The 21,255-nt window shown below is 43.8% G+C and overlaps 2 protein-coding genes across 7 annotated transcripts in view; both read right to left on the reverse strand.

Annotated features, from left to right (window-relative positions):
• LOC309663830 (phospholipid-transporting ATPase FetA-like) overlaps positions 1–12,977 on the reverse strand; it is a 112,291-nt gene extending 99,314 nt beyond the window's left edge. The window contains exon 1 of the mRNA XM_082468372.1: positions 12,714–12,977. The gene's annotated coding sequence lies outside the window, so the exon portion shown is untranslated. The remainder of the gene's footprint in view (positions 1–12,713) is intronic.
• Positions 12,978–13,067: 90 nt separating this feature from the next.
• UNC13B (unc-13 homolog B) overlaps positions 13,068–21,255 on the reverse strand; it is a 243,211-nt gene continuing 235,023 nt past the window's right edge. For 3 of the 6 annotated variants that reach the window (XM_082468356.1, XM_082468355.1, XM_082468360.1), the window contains 13 exons: positions 21,031–21,174; positions 20,634–20,711; positions 20,086–20,163; positions 19,756–19,844; positions 19,364–19,516; positions 19,113–19,236; positions 18,946–19,002; positions 18,683–18,763; positions 17,610–17,757; positions 16,061–16,117; positions 15,153–15,245; positions 14,813–14,972; positions 13,068–14,648 (listed from right to left, as the gene is read on the reverse strand). In XM_082468356.1, coding sequence (XP_082324482.1) covers positions 14,363–14,648; positions 14,813–14,972; positions 15,153–15,245; positions 16,061–16,117; positions 17,610–17,757; positions 18,683–18,763; positions 18,946–19,002; positions 19,113–19,236; positions 19,364–19,516; positions 19,756–19,844; positions 20,086–20,163; positions 20,634–20,711; positions 21,031–21,174 — 1,548 coding nt within the window. In that variant the 3' untranslated portion in view covers positions 13,068–14,362. The remainder of the gene's footprint in view (positions 14,649–14,812; positions 14,973–15,152; positions 15,246–16,060; positions 16,118–17,609; positions 17,758–18,682; positions 18,764–18,945; positions 19,003–19,112; positions 19,237–19,363; positions 19,517–19,755; positions 19,845–20,085; positions 20,164–20,633; positions 20,712–21,030; positions 21,175–21,255) is intronic. The other 3 variants (XM_082468359.1, XM_082468357.1, XM_082468358.1) reach the window with 1 other exon arrangement.

Raw genomic sequence — 21,255 nt, forward strand, 5'->3', positions numbered from 1 at the left:
TAAAAGAGTGGAAATAACTACCACAGAGCAGAATAAAGAAAAAAGAATGAAAAGAATTGAGGACAGTCTCACAGACCTCTGGGACAACATTAAACACACCAACATTCGAATTACAGGGATCCCAGAAGAAGAAGAGAAAAAGAAAGGGGCTGAGAAAATATTTGAAGAGATTATAGTCAAAAACTTCCCTAACATGGGAAAGGAAATAGTCAATCAAGTCGAGGAAGCGCAGACAGTCCCATACAGGATAAATCCAAGGAGAAACATGCCAAGACACATATTTATCAAACTATCAAAAATTAAATACAAAGAAAAAATATTAAAAGCAGCAAGGGAAAAGCAACAAATAAAATACAAGGGAATCCCCCTAAAGTTAGCAGCTGATCTTTCAGCAGAAACTCTGCTAGCCAGAAGGGAGTGGCAGGACATATTTAAAGTGATGAAAGGGAAAAACCTACAACCAAGATTACTCTACCCAGCAAGGATCTCATTCAGATTCAACAGAGATAATAAAACCTTTACAGACAAGCAAAAGCTAAGAGAATACAGCACCACCAAACCAACTTTACAGCAAATGCTAAAGGAACTTCTCTAGACAGGAAACACAAGAGAAGGAAAAGACCTACAATAACAAACCTAAAACAATTAAGAAAATGGTAATGAGAACATACATATTGATAACTTCCTTAAATGTAAATGAATTAAATGCTCCAACCAAAATACACAGACAGGCTGAATGGATACAAAAACAAGACCGTATATATGCTGTCTACAAGAGACCCACTTCAGACCTAGTGACACATACAGACTGAAAGTGAGGGGATGGAAAAAGATATTCCATGCAAATGGAAATCAAAAGAAAGCTGGAGTAGCAATTCTCATATCAGACAAAATAGACTTTAAAATAAAGACTATTACAAGAGACAAAGAAGGACACTACATAACGATCAAGGGATCAATCCAAGAAGAAGATATAACAATTGTAAATATTTATGTGCCCAACATAGGAGCACCTCAATACATAAGGCAAATGCTAACAGCCATAAAAGGGGAAATCGACAGTAACACAATCATAGTAGGGAACTTTAACACCCCACTTTCACCAATGGACAGATCATCCAAAATGAAAATAAATAAGGAAACACAAGCTTTAAATGACACAATAGACCATATAGATTTAATTGATATTTATAGGACATTCCATCCAAAAACAGCAGATTACACTTTCTGCTCAAGTGCGCACAGAACATTCTCCAGGATAGGTCACATCTTGGGTCACAAATCAAGCCTTGGTAAATTTAAGAAAATTGAAATTGTATCAAGTATATTTTCTGACCACAATGCTATAAGACCAGATATCAATTACAGGAAAAAATCTGTAAAAAATACAAACACATGGAGGCTAAACAATACACTACTAAATAACCAAGAGATCACTGAAGAAATCAAAGAGGAAATCAAAAAATACCTAGAAACAAATGACAATGAAAACACGACGACCCAAAACCTATGGGATGCAGCAAAAGCAGTTCTAAGAGGGAAGTTTATAGCAATACAATACTACCTCAAAAAACAAGAAACATCTCAAATAAACAACCTAACTTTACACCTAAAGTAATTAGAGAAAGAAGAACAAAAATACCCCACAGTTAGCAGGAGGAAAGAAATCATAAGGATCAGATCAGAAATAAATGAAAAAGAAATGAAGGAAACAGTAGCAAAAATCAATAAAACTAAAAGTTGGTTCCTTGAGAAGATAGACAAAATTGATAAACCATTAGCCAGACTTATCAAGAAAAAAAGGGAGAAGACTCAAATCAATAGAATTAGAAATGAAAAAGGAGAAGTAACAACTGACACTGAAGAAATACAAAGGATCATGAGAGATTACTACAAGCAACTCTATGCCAATAAAATGGACAACCTGGCAGAAATGGACAAATTCTTAGAAAAGCACAACCTTCCGAGACTGAACCAGGAAGAAATAGAAAATATAAAGAGACCAATCACAAGCACTGAAATTGAGACTGTGATTAAAAATCTTCCAACAAACCAAAGCCCAGGACCAGAAGGCTTCACAGGCAAATTCTATCAAACATTTAGAGAAGAGCTAACACGTATCCTTCTCAAACTCTTCCAAAATATAGCAGAGGGAGGAACACTCCCAAACTCATTCTACGAGGCCACCATCACCCTGATATCAAAACCAGACAAAGATGTCACAAAGAAAGAAAACTAGAGGTCAATATCAGTGATGAACATAGATGTAAAAATCCTCAACAAAATACTAGCAAACAGAATCCAACAGCACATTAAAAGGATCATACACCATGATCAAGTGGGGTTTATCCCAGGAATGCAAGGATTCTTCAATAAACGCAAATCAATCAATGTGATAAACCATATTACCAAATTGAAAGAGAAAAGCCATATGATCATCTCAATAGATGTAGAAAAAGCTTTTGACAAAATTCAACACCCATTTATGATAAGAACCCTCCAGAGAGTAGGCATAGAGGGAACTTACCTAAACATAATAAAGGCCATATATGACAAACCCACAGCGAACATCATTCTCAATGGTGAAAAACGGAAACCATTTCCTCTAAGATCAGGAAAAAGACAAGGTTGTCCACTCTCACCACTATTATTCAACATAGCTTTGGAAGCTTTAGCCACAGCAATCAGAGAAGAAAAAGAAATAAAAGGAATCCAAATTGGAAAAGAAGAAGTAAAGCTGTCATTGTTTGCAGATTACATGATACTATACATAGAGAATGCTAAAGATGCTACCAGAAAACTACTAGAGCTAATCCATGAATTTGGTAAAGTAGCAGGATACAAAATTAATGCACAGAAATCTCTTGCATTCCTATACACTAGTGATGAAAAATCTGAAACAGAAATTTAGGAAACACTCCCATTTACCATTGCAACAAAAAGAATAAAATACCTAGGAATAAACCTACCTAAGGAGACAAAAGACCTGTATGCAGAAAACTATAAGACACTGATGAAAGAAATTAAAGATGATACCAACAGATGGAGAGATATACCATGTTCTTGGATTGGAATAATCAACATCGTGAAAATGACTATACTACCCAAAGCAATCTACAGATTCAATGCAATCCCTATCAAACTACCCATGGCATTTTTCACAGAACTAGAACAAAAAATTTCACAATTTGTATGGAAACACAAAAGACCCCGAATAGCCAAAGCAATCTTGAGAAAGAAAAATGGAGCTGGAGGAATCAGGCTCCCGGACTTCAGACTACACTACAAAGCTACAGTAATCAAGATAGTATGGTACTGGCACAAAAACAGAAATATAGATCAATGGAATAGGATAGAAAGCCCAGAGATAAACCCACACACCTATGGTCAACTAATCTATGACAAAGGAGGCAAGGATATACAATGGAGAAAAGACAGCCTCTTCAATAAGTGGTGCTGGGAAAACTGGACAGCTACATGTTAAAGAATGAAATTAGAACACTCCCTAACACCATACACAAAAATAAACTCAAAATGGATTAAAGACCTAAATGTAAGGCCAGACACTATAAAACTCTTAGAGGAAAACAGAGGCAGAACACTCCATGACATAAATCACAGCAAGATCCTTTTTGACCCACCTCCTAGAGAAATGGAAATAAAAACAAAAATAAACAAATGGAACCTAATGAAACTTAAAACCTTATGCACAGCAAAGGAAATCATAAACCAGACGAAAAGACAACCCTCAGAATGGGAGAAATTATTTGCAAATGAAGCAACTGACAAAGGATTAATCTACAAAATTTACAAGCAGCTCATGCAGCTCAATATCAAAAAAACAAACAACGCCATCCAAAAATGGGCAGAAGACCTAAATAGACATTTCTCCAAAGAAGATATACAGATTGCCAACAAACACATGAAAGGATGCTCAACATCACTAATCATTAGAGAAATGCAAATCACAACTACAGTGAGGTATCACTTCACAGTCAGAATGGCCATCAACAAAAAAAATCTACAAACAGTAAATGCTGGAGAGGGTGTGGAGAAAAGGGAACCCTCTTGCACTGTTGATGGGAATGTAAATTGATACAGCCACTATGGAGAGTAGTATGGAGGTTCCTTAAAAAACTAAAAATGGAATTATCATATGACCCAGGATTCCCACTACTGGGCATATACCCTGAGAAAACCATAATTCAAAAAGAGTCAGGTACCACAATGTTCATTGCAGCTCTATTTACAACAGCCAGGACATGGAAGCAACCTAAGTGTTCATCGACAGATGAATGGATAAAGAAGATGTGGCACATATATACAACGGAATATTACTCAGCCATAAAAAAGAAACGAAATTGAGTTTTTTGTAGTGAGGTGGTTGGACCTAGGGTCTGTCATACAGAGTGAAGTAAGTCAGAAAGAGAAAAAGAAATACCGTATGCTAACACATATATATGGAATCTAAAAAAAAAAAGGTTCTGAAGAACCTAGGGGCAGGACAGGATTAAAGACACAGACGTAGAGAATGGACTTGAGGACACGGGGAGGGGGAAGGGTAAGTTGGGATGAAGTGAGGGAGTGGCATGGATGTATATACACTACCAAATGTAAAATAGCTAGTGAGAAGCAGCCACATAGCACAGGGCGATCAGCTCGGTGCTTTGTGACCACCTAGAGGGGTGGGATAGGGAGGGTGGGAAGGAGACACAAGAGGGAGGAGAATAGGGATATATGTATATGTATAGCTGATTCACTTTGTTATAAAGCAGAAACTAACACACCACTGAAAGGCAATTATACTCCAATAAAGATGTTAAAAACAAAAACAAAAACAAATGGGACCTAATGAAACTTAAAAGCTTTTGAACAGCAAAGGAAACTATAAACAAGGGGAAAAGACAACCCTCAGAATGGGAGAAAATATTCGCAAACAAGTCAACGGACAAAGGATTAATCTCCAAAGTGTATCAACAGCTCATGCAGCTCAATATTAAAAAAACAAACAACCCAGTTAAAAAATGGGCAGAAGGGACTTCCCTGGTGGTGCAGTGGTTAAGAATCTGCCTGCCAATGCAGGTGCACATGGGTTCGATCCCTGGTCCAGGAAGATCCCACATGCTGCAGAGCAACTCAGCCCATGCACCACAACTACTGAGACTGCACTCTAGAGCCTGCGAGCCACAACTACTGAGACTGAGTGCCACAACTACTGAAGTCCGCGTGCCTACAGCCCATGCTCCGCAACAAGAGAAGCCACCGCAATGAGTCCGCGAACTGCAATGAAGAGTAGCCCTCACTCGCTGCAACTAGAGAAAGCTTGCACACAGCAAGAAGACTCAACGCAGCCAAAAATAAATAAATAAATAAAATTTTTTAAAAAAAGGGCAGAAGACCTAAATAGACATTTCTCCAGAGAAGACATACAGATTGCCAAGAAGCACATGAAAGAATGCTCAGCATCACTAATTATTAGAGAAATGCAAATCAAAACTACAATGAGGTATCACCTCACACTGGTAAGAATGGGCATCATCAGAAAATCTACAAACGAATGCTAGAGAGGGTGTGGAGAAAAGGGAACCCTCTTGCACTGTTGGTGGGAATATATATTGATACAGCCACTATGGAGAACAGTATGGAGGTTCCTTAAAAAACTAAAAATAGAATTACCATATGACCCAGCAACCCACTACTGGGCATATACCCAGAGAAAACCATAATTCAAAAAGACATGCACCCCAATGTTCATTGCAGCTCTGTTTACAAGAGCCAGGTCATGGAAGCAAACTAAATGTCCATCGACAGACGAATGGATAAAGAAGCTGTGGTACATATATACAATGGAATATTACTCAGGCATAAAAGGGAATGGAATTGGGTCATTTTTAGAGACGTGGATGGACCCAGAGACTGTCATACAGAGTGAAGTAAGTCAGAAAGAGAAAAACGAATATCGTATATTAACACATATACGTGGAATCTAGAAAAATGGTACAGGTGAACTGGTTTGCAAGGCAGAAGTAGAGACACAGTTGTAGAGAACAAACGTATGGACACCAAGGGGGAAAGTGGGTGTGGAGGGGCGATGGTGGTGGGATGAATTGGGAGATTGGGATTGACATATATACACTAATATGTATAAAACAGATAACTAATAAGAACCTGCTGTATAAAAAATAAAATTCAAAAACAAACAAACAAACAAACTGCCTGACTTAACCCTTGGAATAGCTGAAATGGAAAACCTTCCTTGATTGGCCTTGATGACAAAGTCCAATTCTCTTCAAATTCAGTCTGTGGCTTCTAATTTCTTCCTGACTGTGGCTATTAATTCTAGGGAACATAAGGGATTTGAATATAGCTATTGCATCTCTAGGCAAGGCCACGTAGCTGAAAATTCTTTGATACGGGTAAAGAAGAAAGAATGGAGCAATTTCACTGAGATTCATTTTATACTCTCCAAAGCCAAGGACATGACTCAGCAGAAGACTGGGAGATTCCAAGACAAAGGACTAGATGGAAAAGAAAAAGTATTCACAGAAATAATATTTTCTTTTCCACAGCATTTAGGTAACTGGACAGTTTACAACTTATGTTGTTGAAGATAACTACTGCACACTAAAGGGGAAAATAGTATGTAGGAAATAATATTTGTATCTATGATTCAGGATGATAGAGAAGGTCACAGATGGACAAGAGTACTCAAAAAAAACCTTTTCATGAGGAATTCATCAGACACTGCAAAATGCTGCCATGCAGATGTTATTATATAAAAGGTAATAAGAAAACCAGGAACCCATGTTTTATTTATGGATTGAAAAAACTGGCCAGGAATAGTCCATCACAGTTTTTCTCAAATTTTAACATGCATCAGAATCACCTGGAGGCTGGGTCCCTTTCTCCCCCTCTCCCTGCCCCTCCCCAGAGTTTCTGATTTAGCAGGTCTGTGGTGGTGCCCAAGAATTTATATTTCTTACAAATACAGGTGATGCTGATGTTGTTGGTTCAGGTCTAATACTTTGAGAACTGCTAGTTTATCATAAGGTCCACATTATACTGATACACACACACCTGTTGCAAATTATGGCAATTTAGTTAACTCTCTATTGTTGACTTTGGAAATGATACTCTCCTCACCAACCTAATAGCCAAAAATAAGACTACTCAGGAAGAAGTTATGGCTAGTCACGTAAGGAGACAATCTATTTTACAGCACAAATATACGTGTTTGGGCATTTGACAGAGGCAACCAATGAGGCACATCTAGCAAGTAGGAAACAACATTGCCTTTAAAAGCCTTTACCTATCTTGAGGCAGACATGAATTTTATTTCTTGTACTCGAAGAGAACACCCTTTGGATCTCTCTGTACCTTACACATTACCCAGGGTCCCATTCTCATTCTTCTTTTCTCACTATTCACTTTCCCTGAGTTCTCTTACCCATCCCATGGCCTCATTAAAAATATATCTATATATCTATATATCTATATCTATATCTATATCTCTCTCTATATATCTGTCTGTCAGTGGTTAGTAACTTTGTTCAGGTTAAGAAATTCCTTTGAGGGTTTCCCTGGTTGCGCAGAGGTTAAGAATCGCCTGCCAATGCAGGGGACACGGGTTCGAGCCCTGGTCCGGGAAGATCCCACATGCTGCGGAGCAACTAAGCCCATGCACCACAACTACTGAGCCTGCAAGCCACAACTACTGAAGCCCGTGTGCCTAGAGCCCGTGCTCTGCAACAAGAGAAGCCACCGCAGTAAGAAGCCTGCTCGCCGCAACTAGAGAAAGCCTGCTTGCAGCAATGAAGACCCAACACAGCCAACAATTTAAAAAATAAAATAGGGCTTCCCTGGTGGCGCAGTGGTTGCGAATCTGCCTGCCAATGCAGAGGACACAGGTTCGAGCCCTGGTCTGGGAAGATCCCACATGCCGCGGAGCAACTAGGCCCGTGAGCCACAGCTACTGAGCCTGCGCGTCTGGAGCCTGTGCTCCACAACAAGAGAGGCCACGTTAGTGAGAGGCCTGCGCACCGCGATGAAGAGTGGCCCCCACTTGCCCCAACTAGAGAAAGCCCTCACACAGAAACAAAGACCCAACACAACCAACCAAACAAACAAACAAACAAACAAAAAAATATATATATAAAATAAAATAAATTTATTAAAAAAAAGAAATTCCTTTGGGAATTTAATTAATGCTATAGACACTTCATAAAAATAAATATATATATGTATACATATACATTTTTATACCCAATTCAAGACATTCAGAGATTCTCACTCAAGTCCATAGGCCCCAGGTTGAGAATCCCTACTTATATGCTAATGTTTCAAAAACATGTATCTTCAGCCTGAATTTTTATTCTGAGCTTCAGTAGTACATATCCAAATATCTACTTAACATCTGCATTTGGATGTCACACAATTGCCTCAAAATCTACATGTATTGAGGAGTGACTGTTTAATAGGGATGGGGTTTCCTTTTGGGGTGATGAAGAAGTTCTGGAACTGGATAGTAATGATGGTTGTGCAACACTGTGAACATACTTAATGTCACTGAATTGTACACTTTCAAATGGTAAATTTTACATAATGTGCATTTTACAATAAAAAAATCTACATTTACAAAATTGAAATTATCTCTATTCTCTACCTCCCACACAGCCAAAATTTGTGCTTTCTCTTATATTTCCTGTCTTTGAACATGTTACTAGTCTTACCATTTACCTAGTTGCCCAAGCCAGAAACCTGAGAGTCATCTCTGACAATGCTCTCTTTTATCCTCCCACTTACAATTAATCATGAAGTTCTGTACGTTCTTCCTCATTAATAACAAGTTAACTTGGAATAGTCCTCTACAACTATCCCCAAAGCTTCTACTTAAGTTCAGGCCACCATGATTAGCCTCACAGTCTCCAGTTTTGTACCTTCCCACCCTCCACCTCAACCCCCCTTCAACTGACTCTTCCTTATCTTGCCAGAGTGAGTTATCTTTTTGCTTAAAAACCTACCATTGCCTTCAGGATAAAGTCTAAATTTCTCTTCATGACCTGGCCTCTGCTTACTTCTCTAGTCTTATCTCTCACCATCCTCCTACACAAAGCCAAATGTCCAGTGACATAAGCTACCTGCAATTCCCAGCTCATCACCAACTTTTTTTTTTTTTTAAGCCAAGTGCCAAGTGCACATACTACTCCAAATTCCTAGAACTTCATTTCCCTCTGTTTAGACCTGGCTAAGTTCTACAGTTAAGATTCAATTTACATCATCTTGCTCAGGAAGCCTTTCAGATGCCCCAAAGATGATGTCCTTACTATGAGCTCCCTTACTATGAGCTTCTATGTTCACTTGTATCTTAACATTCATACTTTAAGTTGAAGTCATCTGTCTCCTTTAAAGACCACATTATCCTTGAGGGTAGGGACTATATATCAATGCACCTCCAGTGCCTAAAACAGTATCCAGCATGTGGTATATTCTAAATAAATATTTTTGAATAAAGAAGTGATGCCCTAGTGAATAATAAGAACCCTGATATCAGAAGTCACACAACTTTCCAATGACTTCCTACCTTACTCTGTTAAAAGCCAAAGTCATTACCATGGGCTCTGACTTTATCTCCTACTATTCTCCCCTTCATTCACTCAGTTCCAGCCATACTTTGAAACCATGACTGGAAAAATATTTCAACCAAGGAGCCATTTAAGCATGTGCAAGAAGGAAGGAACTAAAATATACTGAGCCTCCAGCATGTATCATGCCCTGTGCCAGGCACTTTCACGTGTCATATCATAGAATCCTCACAATCACTCCGGGACAAAGGCATTGCTATTGCCATTTCACAACTAAGGAGACTACATCTTACAGTAGATTTTTGAATTTGAACAGAGGGAAAACTTTATTGGAAAGAGTCCATAGTGGTGACTTTTCCTTCCCTAGATACCTTTTATGCTGGTTATTCTGTTTGCTGTGCCTCCGCCCAGCCAACTCCCTCTGCCCTGTTCTGAGAAGCTGACCTCTATGAACTACATTACCCAGACTACCTTGCCTCTGGGCTTCTTGAAGGTAGTAGCTGGAGACCAGAGGGCAAGAGGAGAAAGGTTAGGGTATTTATTTCTCTACTTCCATGCTGCCTTGTCTAAGTTCTTGCTCTTGTCAGGCAGTCTGTCTTTCAGATTGTAGTTCTAACTGGGCCCTGGTAACAACACTTCCCTTTCTTTCCCTTGAGGCCTAGGAGTGCTACTGACTCACCACTTTTGGGTTTCACCATTTCTTTCTAGTTTCTGTTAACACTGACCATACCTCTGTAAATCATCCTTTGGTTAAACTCTCTTCAATTAAATTCTTTTGAATGCACAAACTTTTTCTGCAAGGACTCTGACGGATAAACTAGGAAAACAATAAATGGCATGTTATTCTTCTCCTTTGTTCTTACATTCATTCAATTTCCAGTATCTACAGTCAAGTCTCCTTCCTCTCCTCTGAATCTTCCCATACTTCCATGTCTACATGGCCTTCTAAGAAGTCTCTCTAAATACTCTATTACCTACAGAGCAACACTGCTGTTACTGTTATTATGCTGAATCTAGTGTGACATTAGCACTCTGTTGTCCTTGTAGTTCTAAGACTGTTTAGCTTTGTTAGTCTGACCTTCCTGGCAGGGCAATAAGCTCATTAGGGGTAGGGAACTTTAGCAGTTATAATCTCCAAACAAACATATTTTAGCTCGAAAGAACCTCAGAGTTTACCTTGTCTAACCACCTTATTTTACAGATGGGAAGGTTCAGGCTCACATAGGGAAAGACTCTCTCACAGCTGTACAGTGGCAGACTTAGGTTCATCATCTAGATTCTCCCTATTACTTCACCATGCTGTGATACTGTGCTGGGTGCTTAGTAGGCACTCAACATGCTGATAACCCACTCCTAAATTCATACAAGGGTTTTTGTTTTGTTCAGTGCTAGGCTCCGTGCCTAGATGAGTACCTGGCACATATTATGCGTTCAGCAAATATTTATTGATTTTGAACCCAGGACACAGCAAGACAAGTTCCTTGTAAGTTATCAGAGCTCAGAGGATCATTTGTAATAATGACAACAATCCCTTATACATGTATAGTATAGTTTTCAAAGTGTTTTCACATTTAAATAAGCCCATTTGATCCCTCTGAAGTATATATGGCAGGAATTCATAGTCCATTTAACAGATGCAAGCAACAGCCTCTGAAAAGGTAAAAGTCAAGGTCCCCTGAGAAGTATGTAGCAGAGCTGAGACTACTGTTCATGTTTTCTGACTCCCACTTCAATACCATCTTCACTACTCCATGTTGCTTCTTCAGCTTAGCCATTCTGCTTCAAGATATGCGAGGTTCATTCACGGAGCTAGTCCAAATATTCACAATGACTAGGTGAGTTATATACTTATGCCGACAGAAATGATTTTGCTTTTTAAAAAATCCACTATTAAAGGTACGTCTGTTCTACTTCTGATACAGCCTGCAGAATACCCCCAACTCTTGACACTACGAGGCCTGTTATTTCCCACAGAGAGGAGGGTTACAATCTATGCGTTCTGGAGTGAAGGAGACGGCACTTGTGAGACATCACTTCTGGTACAGACCAGAGCCAGGCCCTTTTAAAACCAGCTGTTCAAAGAGAAACAACGCCTTGTTCTTGGCCTGATCCCGCCAGAGAGGAGTTGGCACACGATTTCTTCAAGATCAAATGCACCAGGAAGCTAACTGCAGATATTTTGATTGAATTCTCTTATAAAAAACACTTTAATACAGATTTCACCCTGGGTTTTAGCTACTAGTATGATCTCTGATCCTAATCAGGGCATCACAGAAACCAAAGATAACCTAAACATATATAACATATATCCAACCTCTTTGAATTTCAGTTTCCATTAAGAGCTCGAAGTACTGGCACAGAAAATTACCAAAAGTCTTATATCAGGGATCACAAACTCAAGTGTCTACCACATACCAGGGAAATAATGTAAAGCCCAGAATGACAAAATAAGGAGTAATGGAGTCTATAATGAACTACAAAAAACTAATTTGCTACTTGCTTCTCAGCTCCAACCACCTGTCACTTTGTGGGAATGTCAGCTAAGAGTTAATAGTTCTTCTGATTTTTTCCTCAAAAGCTAGAAATACTCATTTTTAAAACGTAAAATCTGGTTTTAAAAAGTTAGCTACTAATTCAAATCTGCAAGCCTTTTGTAAGCTAGTCAGCCAGAGTTTGACTTTTCCTTATGAAGTAGATTTCCTGCTCCATATGACAGAGGAATGAGAGCAAATGTGCCACTTTCAAGTCAAATATGGTATAGGATTCATGGCTTCCCTCTCAGACAATCTGGATAGTGCTGGAAAAGTGGACAAAACTCCCTGAGTTAATAGGAATGTACCTTAGCTGGAGGTTTTGGGGGTGTCTGCTTTATGAGGTAACCAGATAAATGGATGCCCTCTGGGAGGTATTTGGGGGCTAAAGATCCCCTTTGCTAGGTATCTGGGCAGGTAAGTCTTCTCTGGAGCATCTAGGAAACCCGTATACTCGAGTATGGGGATGGGGAGTACTGGGAGAACAGTTTACACGAAAGTATGAAGCCGGACAGCTGTTGGGAAGTACACAGAGTGCTAGGAATGCGAGATAGTATGGGGGTACAGTCTCTCTTCAGTGTTGGGAGGGAAAAGGCGATACCCTCTCCTCGGGCGCCACCTTCGGGCGCCTCTTGCTCACCATCGCTCCGCAGACGCCAACTCCAACGACCGCCATCTTAACGCACCTTTGTGCGCAGGTGCCCCGGAGCCACACGATCCAGCCAGAGTAGAGCCCCGCCTCCGGCCACGCCCCTCCTCCCCAAGCCCGCCTCCAACCACGTCCCCTTTCTCAGAAATCTGTCCCCACTCACCCAGCGGTTTGAGGCTCCACCACTTGGGGGTGGGCGGTGGTGGGTGGAGAGCAGGAAAGGACCACTTGTCTAAAACCTATCATTATATAAGGAAGTCATTTCTACAGCTTTCCACACTTTAACAGAATTATCAGACCCCAAAGGCTGCTATAAGATAATTTATTACAGACTAGCCAATAATCTCTTGTAACAATGGCACATACAATAATTTAAAACAGCAAAGATTCCTAGTTCCTTATTTCATGTAATGGCCAATGGACAATGCAGAGTCCTCAGGAAGTCCAAGAGGCTGCTACTGAGGTTATCGAAGGCCCTTCTCTGAGCAAGGGGCCTGGGAAGTCCGCATGACCCTCTGGAAAAAGTTTGTCTCTGACCTCCCAGGGAGTGTTGAGGCCCCCCTTCATTCAGCCGGTACAGAGGGATCACAGTCAAAGTTCCTCCTGTAGGGTTGAACGTCTATGAGGGGAACTGCAGCTGACCTAGATGAAAGGGAGTGAGGACAAAGGCTGGATTCTTTCTGCAAGGGGGAGGACCGCCAGAAGGCAGTGGCCATAGGTGAAGAGGACTCTTTCTAGATTGATTTCCACAACTTTTGGCTTTGTTCAGGGCTTATTCACGAAGAAAATAGTCCTCTCTCCTGGATCCTTCAACTAGCTCTCAGGTGCATACACTTAAGAAGAGCCTCTCATGTCCTGAAGAATCACTCCTCTTCCTAAAGGAGTGAGGCAGGGGGACTCCTGGGCAGGTGGCCCCTGGTGCTTGGGTTCCAAAGAAATTCTGCTCAGGGCTCTGAAGCACCATGGGAACCTGGTTCTACTCATGACAGATAATCTGGGCAAGGGATTAGCAGAGCTCATTTCTGAAAGGTTTCTGGTTCACTTTCAATGCCTTGTACTCACTTGAGCTACTCTACACCAGTAGATTCTGCTCAAGGGACAGGCTGAATTCCATTCTGTGTGCTCCTGCCCTGGCCATACTCCAATCCAGACCACAGGGCTCAGCAATACCTGTAGACTCAAATGATTACTTACCTAATTAGGCACAAGCTCCAGGCCTTCTAAACTTGTTCTTCTAATGATTGGTATGTTCGGATCTAACTGGATAAGGTGTGGTATGGAGAGGGGTAGAGAAGGGGTGTGGGAGTGGAAGAACCTCTGCCAAGAATGGCTGACACTCTCAGAAACGTCTGCCCCTCTGTGGAAAATCTCCCTGCCTGGTAACCCCCACAGCCTAGCTCCCAGCATCACAGACCTGCTGGTCAGGGACTCATGACCCTTTCTGTGCAAAGCCATACTCACACCACCCCAAACTTTTCCTTAAACATCCTTAACGGAATGAGTCAGCCTCTTGACTATGAGGACCCTAAGATACACAGTAACTCCCATTAGCCCTGACTTGTGGAACTGGTACCATCTGGTTGGCACAGGAGCCTAGGTGCTCAGCTCCCCTCCTCCACGGAACGAGACTCCGATTTGAGCTTCACAAACTCTCGGGCCACTTCGTCATTGCTCCTCTGAGACAGAATCCGGAGAATGGTCATGCCGGTCTCATCCATGTGGATCTTCCGGCCCAAGGGGCACCAACAGGCACAGCTGCCCTTGGCTGCCACGTCCCTCAGAGGCATGACAGCCAGCCCCAGAACACGATCCTCCCGGGCAAAGCAGTAATCCTTCACACAGATTTGCAACTCATAGGCTTCTGGCCCCTCTTCATTTCCCAGGAGGCTGTGAGCACAGGGTAGATGGAAGGTGGGAGACCAGAGCTGAGGGCGTCCTCAAATGAATTCACCCCAGCTGCCATCCAGCCCATCCCTTCTCTCCCCTCTCAATTCTTACCCCCCAGATCACCCCCATCCCAGAGTCCTTCAGGCCCCCAGCCCATAACTTACAAGTGAAATGTCTCATTGTACTTGGGGGCCCAGTTGTTGCTTTTTGACTTGGTTGTGAACTTCCTCTTCTTATCACTTTGGTGAGGGCCAACCATGGTTACTTCCACAAAGGGCCGGAACATACCGGCTGTCTGCCACTTGAGGTCATTGGCAGCCACCACTGCACAAACATGGGAAACCTGTGAGGGATCCCATCAAGCATTCCCAGTTCTTGAGCCCCTGGCGGCATTCCCCTTGGAGGAGGGCTAAGCTGAAAGGCTGGGATAAGCAGTCCCTGCCTTTGACTGATGAGGCCACTGGGCAAGAAAAGGTCTGAGGTCTGTAAGTCCATGCCACTCACCTTTCACTGTGACCTTGTGCTCCCCAGTTCCAGGATGTGTAAACAAGTCCACCTGAATAGAGACTTCTCCCACAGGATCATCCACACCGGACCCTGAGGGACAGACGGACAGATGATTCCCCCATTGGAGAACTTTAAGACTTTAGGCCTAATTATTCCAGGTAAAACCGTGGAGTTGGGAGGCTACTATCCTACATCCTAAAGCAAGAAGTAATCACCCACAGAAGCTACGGGGAAGTAAGTAATGGGAGAAGGAAAAGAATGGGGATAAAGAATGAGACTATGTATTAAAATACAAATCAGGGTGACAACATCTTAGGCGAAGCCTCTTCCAAAACTGCACCTGGAATCTCTCAGGTTCCCCAAACCTCTCCTAGCCTGCAGAATTTTTCATTGAAAGATGCTGGGAAAGGACAGTGCTGCCACCCTGTATTTTCGTCTGAGAATTATGTCCACCCCATGGTGTCTCAGCAGAACAATGCGGGTCCCATCTAGCCAAAAGCAGCACCTTCCCGCCTGCGGAGGCCCCTTCTTGGGAGGCTGTCCTGTACAGAATGACTTTTTCCTGCTCAAACTTGGACCTCTCTGCAAACAGCTCCCCAGTCCCTCTGGCCGATTTTCAGCCTCCCCTCAGCAGAGGCCTCACTCTATTTTGGGAAAACACCAGTACCCTGCACCCCAGATAAAACTTCTTTGTCCTAAGATGGAGGGGTGGGGGAATTCTGAGGACAACTATTGTTAACCCTGTCTCAGACTGTATGAATACACTGCCCATCTCTGGAACTTGGGATAGAGCCTCTGAACTTTGACACCTGGTTCCCCCAGCCCCAACATAAGCAGCTCATTCTAGTTCACAGGGGACAGTGTTAGCCCATATTAGATTCACATCTGCATGGTATATAACGTACCCTTTTCCGGCTGAATGTCCTCATTAGCAGTAAACCTAATACCTTTCCCATCATGCACTGAGTGAGGACAGGCAAGTCAAGAGGTAGCAGCAGTAGGACAGAGAAAGAAGAATCAGTTAGAGGTCTACGGAGTTAACAGCCATTCAGAGCAGCTCTACACATATTCTGAGGGAGCACAGAGGTGGGGTAGTGTGGAGAGAGAGGTCAAAGAACTGGGGTCAATGCTCGAATGCTCCAAATTATACTTAACAGTTTGAAGATCAACCAAATCATGGACAGAAGCAGTAGAACGTACAGAGAGAAGGTTTCTGAGAGCCGCAGGGCACAAAAGAGAAAGTTGTAGGCTCTAATTTCCTAGGTCCTTAAATGATAAAGCAGTGGGTAGAAAACGTACACTCACAGTTGCATCCTCCCTGCAGTCGCCACCCCTGCCTGCTGTTACTTCATGTGTGCCCATTCCAGCCCCTCCTCATCTTTATATCTAGCTTAAAGCTCAATGTTTCCAAAAGGCCTTTTGGATTAACTCCTATCCTCCCTGTTACAGGCCTTTACATGTACTCAGCTCTGTGAAAGATCCCCGTCTCCTTGAGCAAGGCTCTTAACTTCTTCTGCTCTGTCTTCTTCTCACTCTGGACTTGAAATAAGAACATACGTGGAAAATGGAGCAGTACTGCAGGTCCCTTGTATTTTTCACCTTCCATCAACTCTATTCTAACTGCTTAGATCCCTCTTCCCCTCTGGGTCAGCTCTGTGCTCCAGATCCACAGCTCAGTAAGGCCTAAGCCTTCCCACTGCCCCCTCCACCAGGTTCACTTCTCCAGGCAGCATGCCCAGGTTTCCCTGGAAGGAGCAACAACTGTGCCTTGAAGGTCCTTTCCAGGAGGACCTTCCCAGGGTGAGGGTCAGAATTTCAGTCTGAGCCATGTCTAGGCAGATGTGTTTTGTTATGAATGGGCCTGCCTGGAGGCAGGGAGGGGTTCTGAGAACTGGAAGTCACTGGGAGAAAATCAGCTGCCTGGGTTCCCTGTGCACTAGCATCACCCATGAGGCCGGAGTCTCAGCTCTGCAGAGCCCCATGATCCGCACCCTCCCTTCAACTGTTCCCGTGGTTTGCCTCTCTTAGTCTTCTCCTCACCCACACTGGAGAATCTGGAAAGTCTTTTGCTTTCTCTCCCCTGGACAGCTTCCAACTTAGGCTCCTAAAGCTGAGTCTTCATGAGCGTCTCAGCCACTCATTCTCAAGGCTTCCTCACAGATTTTTCCTACCAAACAGGGTATACGCCTTGAGCTCAACACACATGCACTGGCCAGATGATGTCTGGGAAAAGAAAGCTCAGGCACATTTCCCAGGTCTCTGTGATTCCCCTATCTGGTATGAGTGTGGGGTGGGGGTAAGTACTGGGATCCATCAAGAAATCCTGGTGTCTGAGTTTGAAGGGCTTTCTGAAGAAGTACTTGGATCCTCCCTGAGGGCTACAGGATACCGACTCCCTAGGGACAGAGATGTATCAGGGAGGGGATGCGGGGACCCAAAGCCCTTAGGCCTTACCCTGGGCAATCTGTGAGCGCACAAAGGTCTTGATGAGTGTGTCTGTGGTCTGTGTGTACAGAGACAGGGCATAGCGTAGGGACTGCAGATCTGGGCTCTTCTCCAGGAAGGTTTTCTTCAGCCCATTGCCTCCTGCATGAAAGTATTGCTGAAAGACAAGAATAACTGCTAACTGCTACTGCCTCATCCCCTTACACAGAGGCAGCTCTCCAACAATGTAACTCAGAGAAATGACATCTGAGCAGAGGCTCAGCGAAGATGCTGGAAGAGGATGGTGAGGCATTCAATAAACAACAATATCAGGAACACCACACAGAGCCAGAGTCATAGTCTCTCAGGTTAAGAGTATTATTTGAATATCTGGCAGGAGTGGTAAGGGATGGCCACGTTTCTGGACGTGATGCTTGAAGGATGAATCTATCTGGACAAAGATATGCGACAGAAGCATTTCATGAAGAGAGTAGTCAGAAGTGTTGCTTTACCCCTGGGAATCCTTAGAGCACTTTATACCTATGACATACCTCTCCGAAGTGCCCTAAATCACAGCCCACATGTACCCGCCTTATTTATCACTTTACCAGGGTATAAGTATCTTGATGCTAGGAACCATATCTGATTCTCTGCATCCTTCATAGTGTTTAGTGCCCGGAACACATGTTGCCTGGTTGAATAAATGAATGTGTAATAGGAAAAAAAATCCTTCGAAAACCCAATAATGATTTTAAACATAAGTGAAAGGTCAGCCAGATGTCGGGTATTAGGATCTGGAAGATTAATTCCCAGTGGAAAATATTCATGAATGACAATGAGGTACAAAGTGAACTAAACTGTCCGCAGAACCCAAGAATAATGTTCTAGGTCCGTGGCGATTCACCTGAGACCACACAGGAGGTACCTTTTTGGTTGGTCCCCAGCAGGAATATGGAATAGCAGAGAAAGATATGGACACAAAAATCACTCTCTTCTGGATGTGGGGTGGCAAGAGCCCTAGGGACACCTAATCTGGCAGGATGGAATGCCAGGACCAAGAGGGTGTGGTAGTAAGATTGTCTGGAGGAGGGGGAGGTCTCCACCTTGATGGTGTCCAGGGCGAGGTCAAGGACAGCACACTGCTTTGGAGTGAGACTCCGGGTTTCCTCTCGCGCCATGTGGTCCTAGAACCCCAGAGAAAGCAACAGCATCAGGACAGCTTATGGCTGTCATCAAAGTCTTTCCCCCACCTGTCAGCCACAGCTACATGTTCCTCTCCTTCCCCTCTGCTTCAGTCTTCAAAGGTCAAATTTCCTTCCTTCCAGGCAACCCCCAGCCTCAGAAGGACCCCACACATCCAGAGTACCTTGAGTTTGGAAAGGTGGCTCAGCTCCTTGGCAGCAGTGAAGATCAACTGGGTGCCCTGGGCAGAGAGCGAATCAGTCAAAAGCAGAGAACTCCAAACTCAATCAGGAAGCGTGGAGCAGGTTCAGGGAGACACAGCAGGACGAAGTGGAAGGGAGGTGTCCTTACCGTCTGGTCAGTAAGTGGGGGCAGAACAATCATCCTCTCCATTGTATTCATTACCACCCGCCAGAGCTCCTTCAGTACCCGCTTCAGGACCGTCTTCTCACACACAGTGGCAAAAAGTGTGAGGCTGCAGGACCAGGCAACAGGTAAGGATGGGGTGAGTGCTTGAGAGCTCCCCCTCCCTGAGAGGCTCCTCTGTCTGACTGCTTCTGCCCTGTTCGTCCCTACAGGACAGTCCTCAGCGCTGTACTCACTTGCCATCCAGGAAGTCCATGAGGGGCCGGAGCACACTATCTGCATCTTGAGTCACTGAGGCCCGGGCGCTGGGGGATGCATTCCCTGGGCCCCGCACCTGGCCCAGGATGTCGGCCATTTGTCGAACACACTCATCAATCCGCACCTGGAAACTACACATGTGCCCACAGTGCAGCCCTCCCTGCCCCAAATGCACACTGTCCCTAAAGCAGCACCAGCTATTTGGTTCCACTCCAGCATACTCAGGGTGTGGCTCCAACAGGGACAGCCGGCAGGAAGAGGGGGAAGATCCGCATATGTGCGGCTGGATGGATGAGTGTGGGGCAGGGGATCTGGGATTGGCCAGGCACCACACCTGGCTCTGAGGGCCGTGTGTTCTGGGGCCACCGACCTGTTTCCAAACACCATGCTGAGCTCATCCAGAACCGTATTCAGTTTCACCTGCAGCTCCTTCAGACTGTCTGCAGCTTCAGGGTCCAACTGTATCCACAGGAGGCAGGCTTGGCTAAGCTGGTTCTCTTATGCTTTCCTCCCTTCCTGTGCCCCCACTCCTCCCTCCTAGGGCCTCTACCCCAATGCCTACTCAAATCTCTCAGCTCAAACCACTCCAGACCCCAAGCTAAACTCCTGGTCTATACCCAGTCAGGAGAGGGTGGAGTTCTGTGGCCAGGGAGCTCAGGAACAAAGGAAAAGTGCAGCAACCCCAAACCTTAAGACTTACCTCCTTGCCTCCCATGGCCTCAAACATTTTCTCCAGCTGGACCCTCAGTTGTTGCATGTTGTTCATCAGGATGCAAGGCTTTGGGGACAGAGGGAGGTGTTGAGTTTGGCTCTATTCAGCACAGAACTCATCAGTCTACAGTCCCTCCCTCTCTCACATTACTCCAAAAGCCACAGGGAATTTACAACACATATTACATGTGTCTCTCCCTAAGCACTGAGATCTGGAACCAGTGCAGACAGCTCTCCTTGAATGAAGACTAGAAGCAAATGTTTCTGCTTTTAAGCCGGGTGGTGGGCCCCAGGTGTTCATGGGATTACCCTTTATAACTCTCTGAATGTATTAAAAAGAAAGAAAGAAAGACTAAGCAAAGGCCTAGCTCAGTAGAGAATAAACTACCAAATGGAGGCACAAAGGAACTCCTCATCAGGTTCTTACTATTTTGTGGCATAATCTCAAGCCCAGCCCTGCTGGGAATCACAAGTCAGGAGAACCACCCCACCCTCAGCTCTGAGAATAGCTTCAAAAGCAAAAAGCCTAACCCTCACCATTTTCTCCTTTGTGCAATAAGCTGGGAAGTTCTTTGATAAGATGTCTGCATATTCCATCAGCACCTTCCCGATGGTCTGAGAAAAGAGGAGAAAAGGAAAGAAGGAACCCTTAGCTCTACCCACAAGGATCTTACCTGAGGTTGCACTTCTCATCCCAGAACAGTAACAACAGGTGTGTAAAGGGGAATGTCAAAGTAAGGGACAAATCACCCTCTCAACCCCAGAACAGCACTGAAACAAACCCACCTGTCTGCCCCAGACTCAAGTAAAGGAGAATGGGGTAACGCCAGGCTTAACCCAAAGGCCATCACAAAGAGGGGTTGAGCTCAGGCCTGTGGCTAGGCTGTGAGTGTGATGGAGGTAAGAGGGGAGGGGTAGGGAAGGTCATGGTCACCTTAGCAAATCTCCTCATGTAGTGGGCAAGGATGTTGGGGTCTGGGCATTCCAACTTCCGGATGATCTCAAAGCTCTGATTGAGCTGTGTGAAGACGTCCACCACAGAGCAGGAAAAGAGTGCGTGCTCTGATGTCTGCTGGAACTAAGGAAGGCCACACACAGGGTCATCTTCAGCTGCTACCTTTTCCCAAGTCTGTAAGGTTCTAAAGGGCTCTCTGCCCAG

The sequence above is a fragment of the Balaenoptera physalus genome (genome assembly GCF_965194825.1).
Source record: "Balaenoptera physalus genome assembly, chromosome: 7".
Taxonomy (NCBI): Eukaryota; Metazoa; Chordata; class Mammalia; order Artiodactyla; family Balaenopteridae; genus Balaenoptera; species Balaenoptera physalus.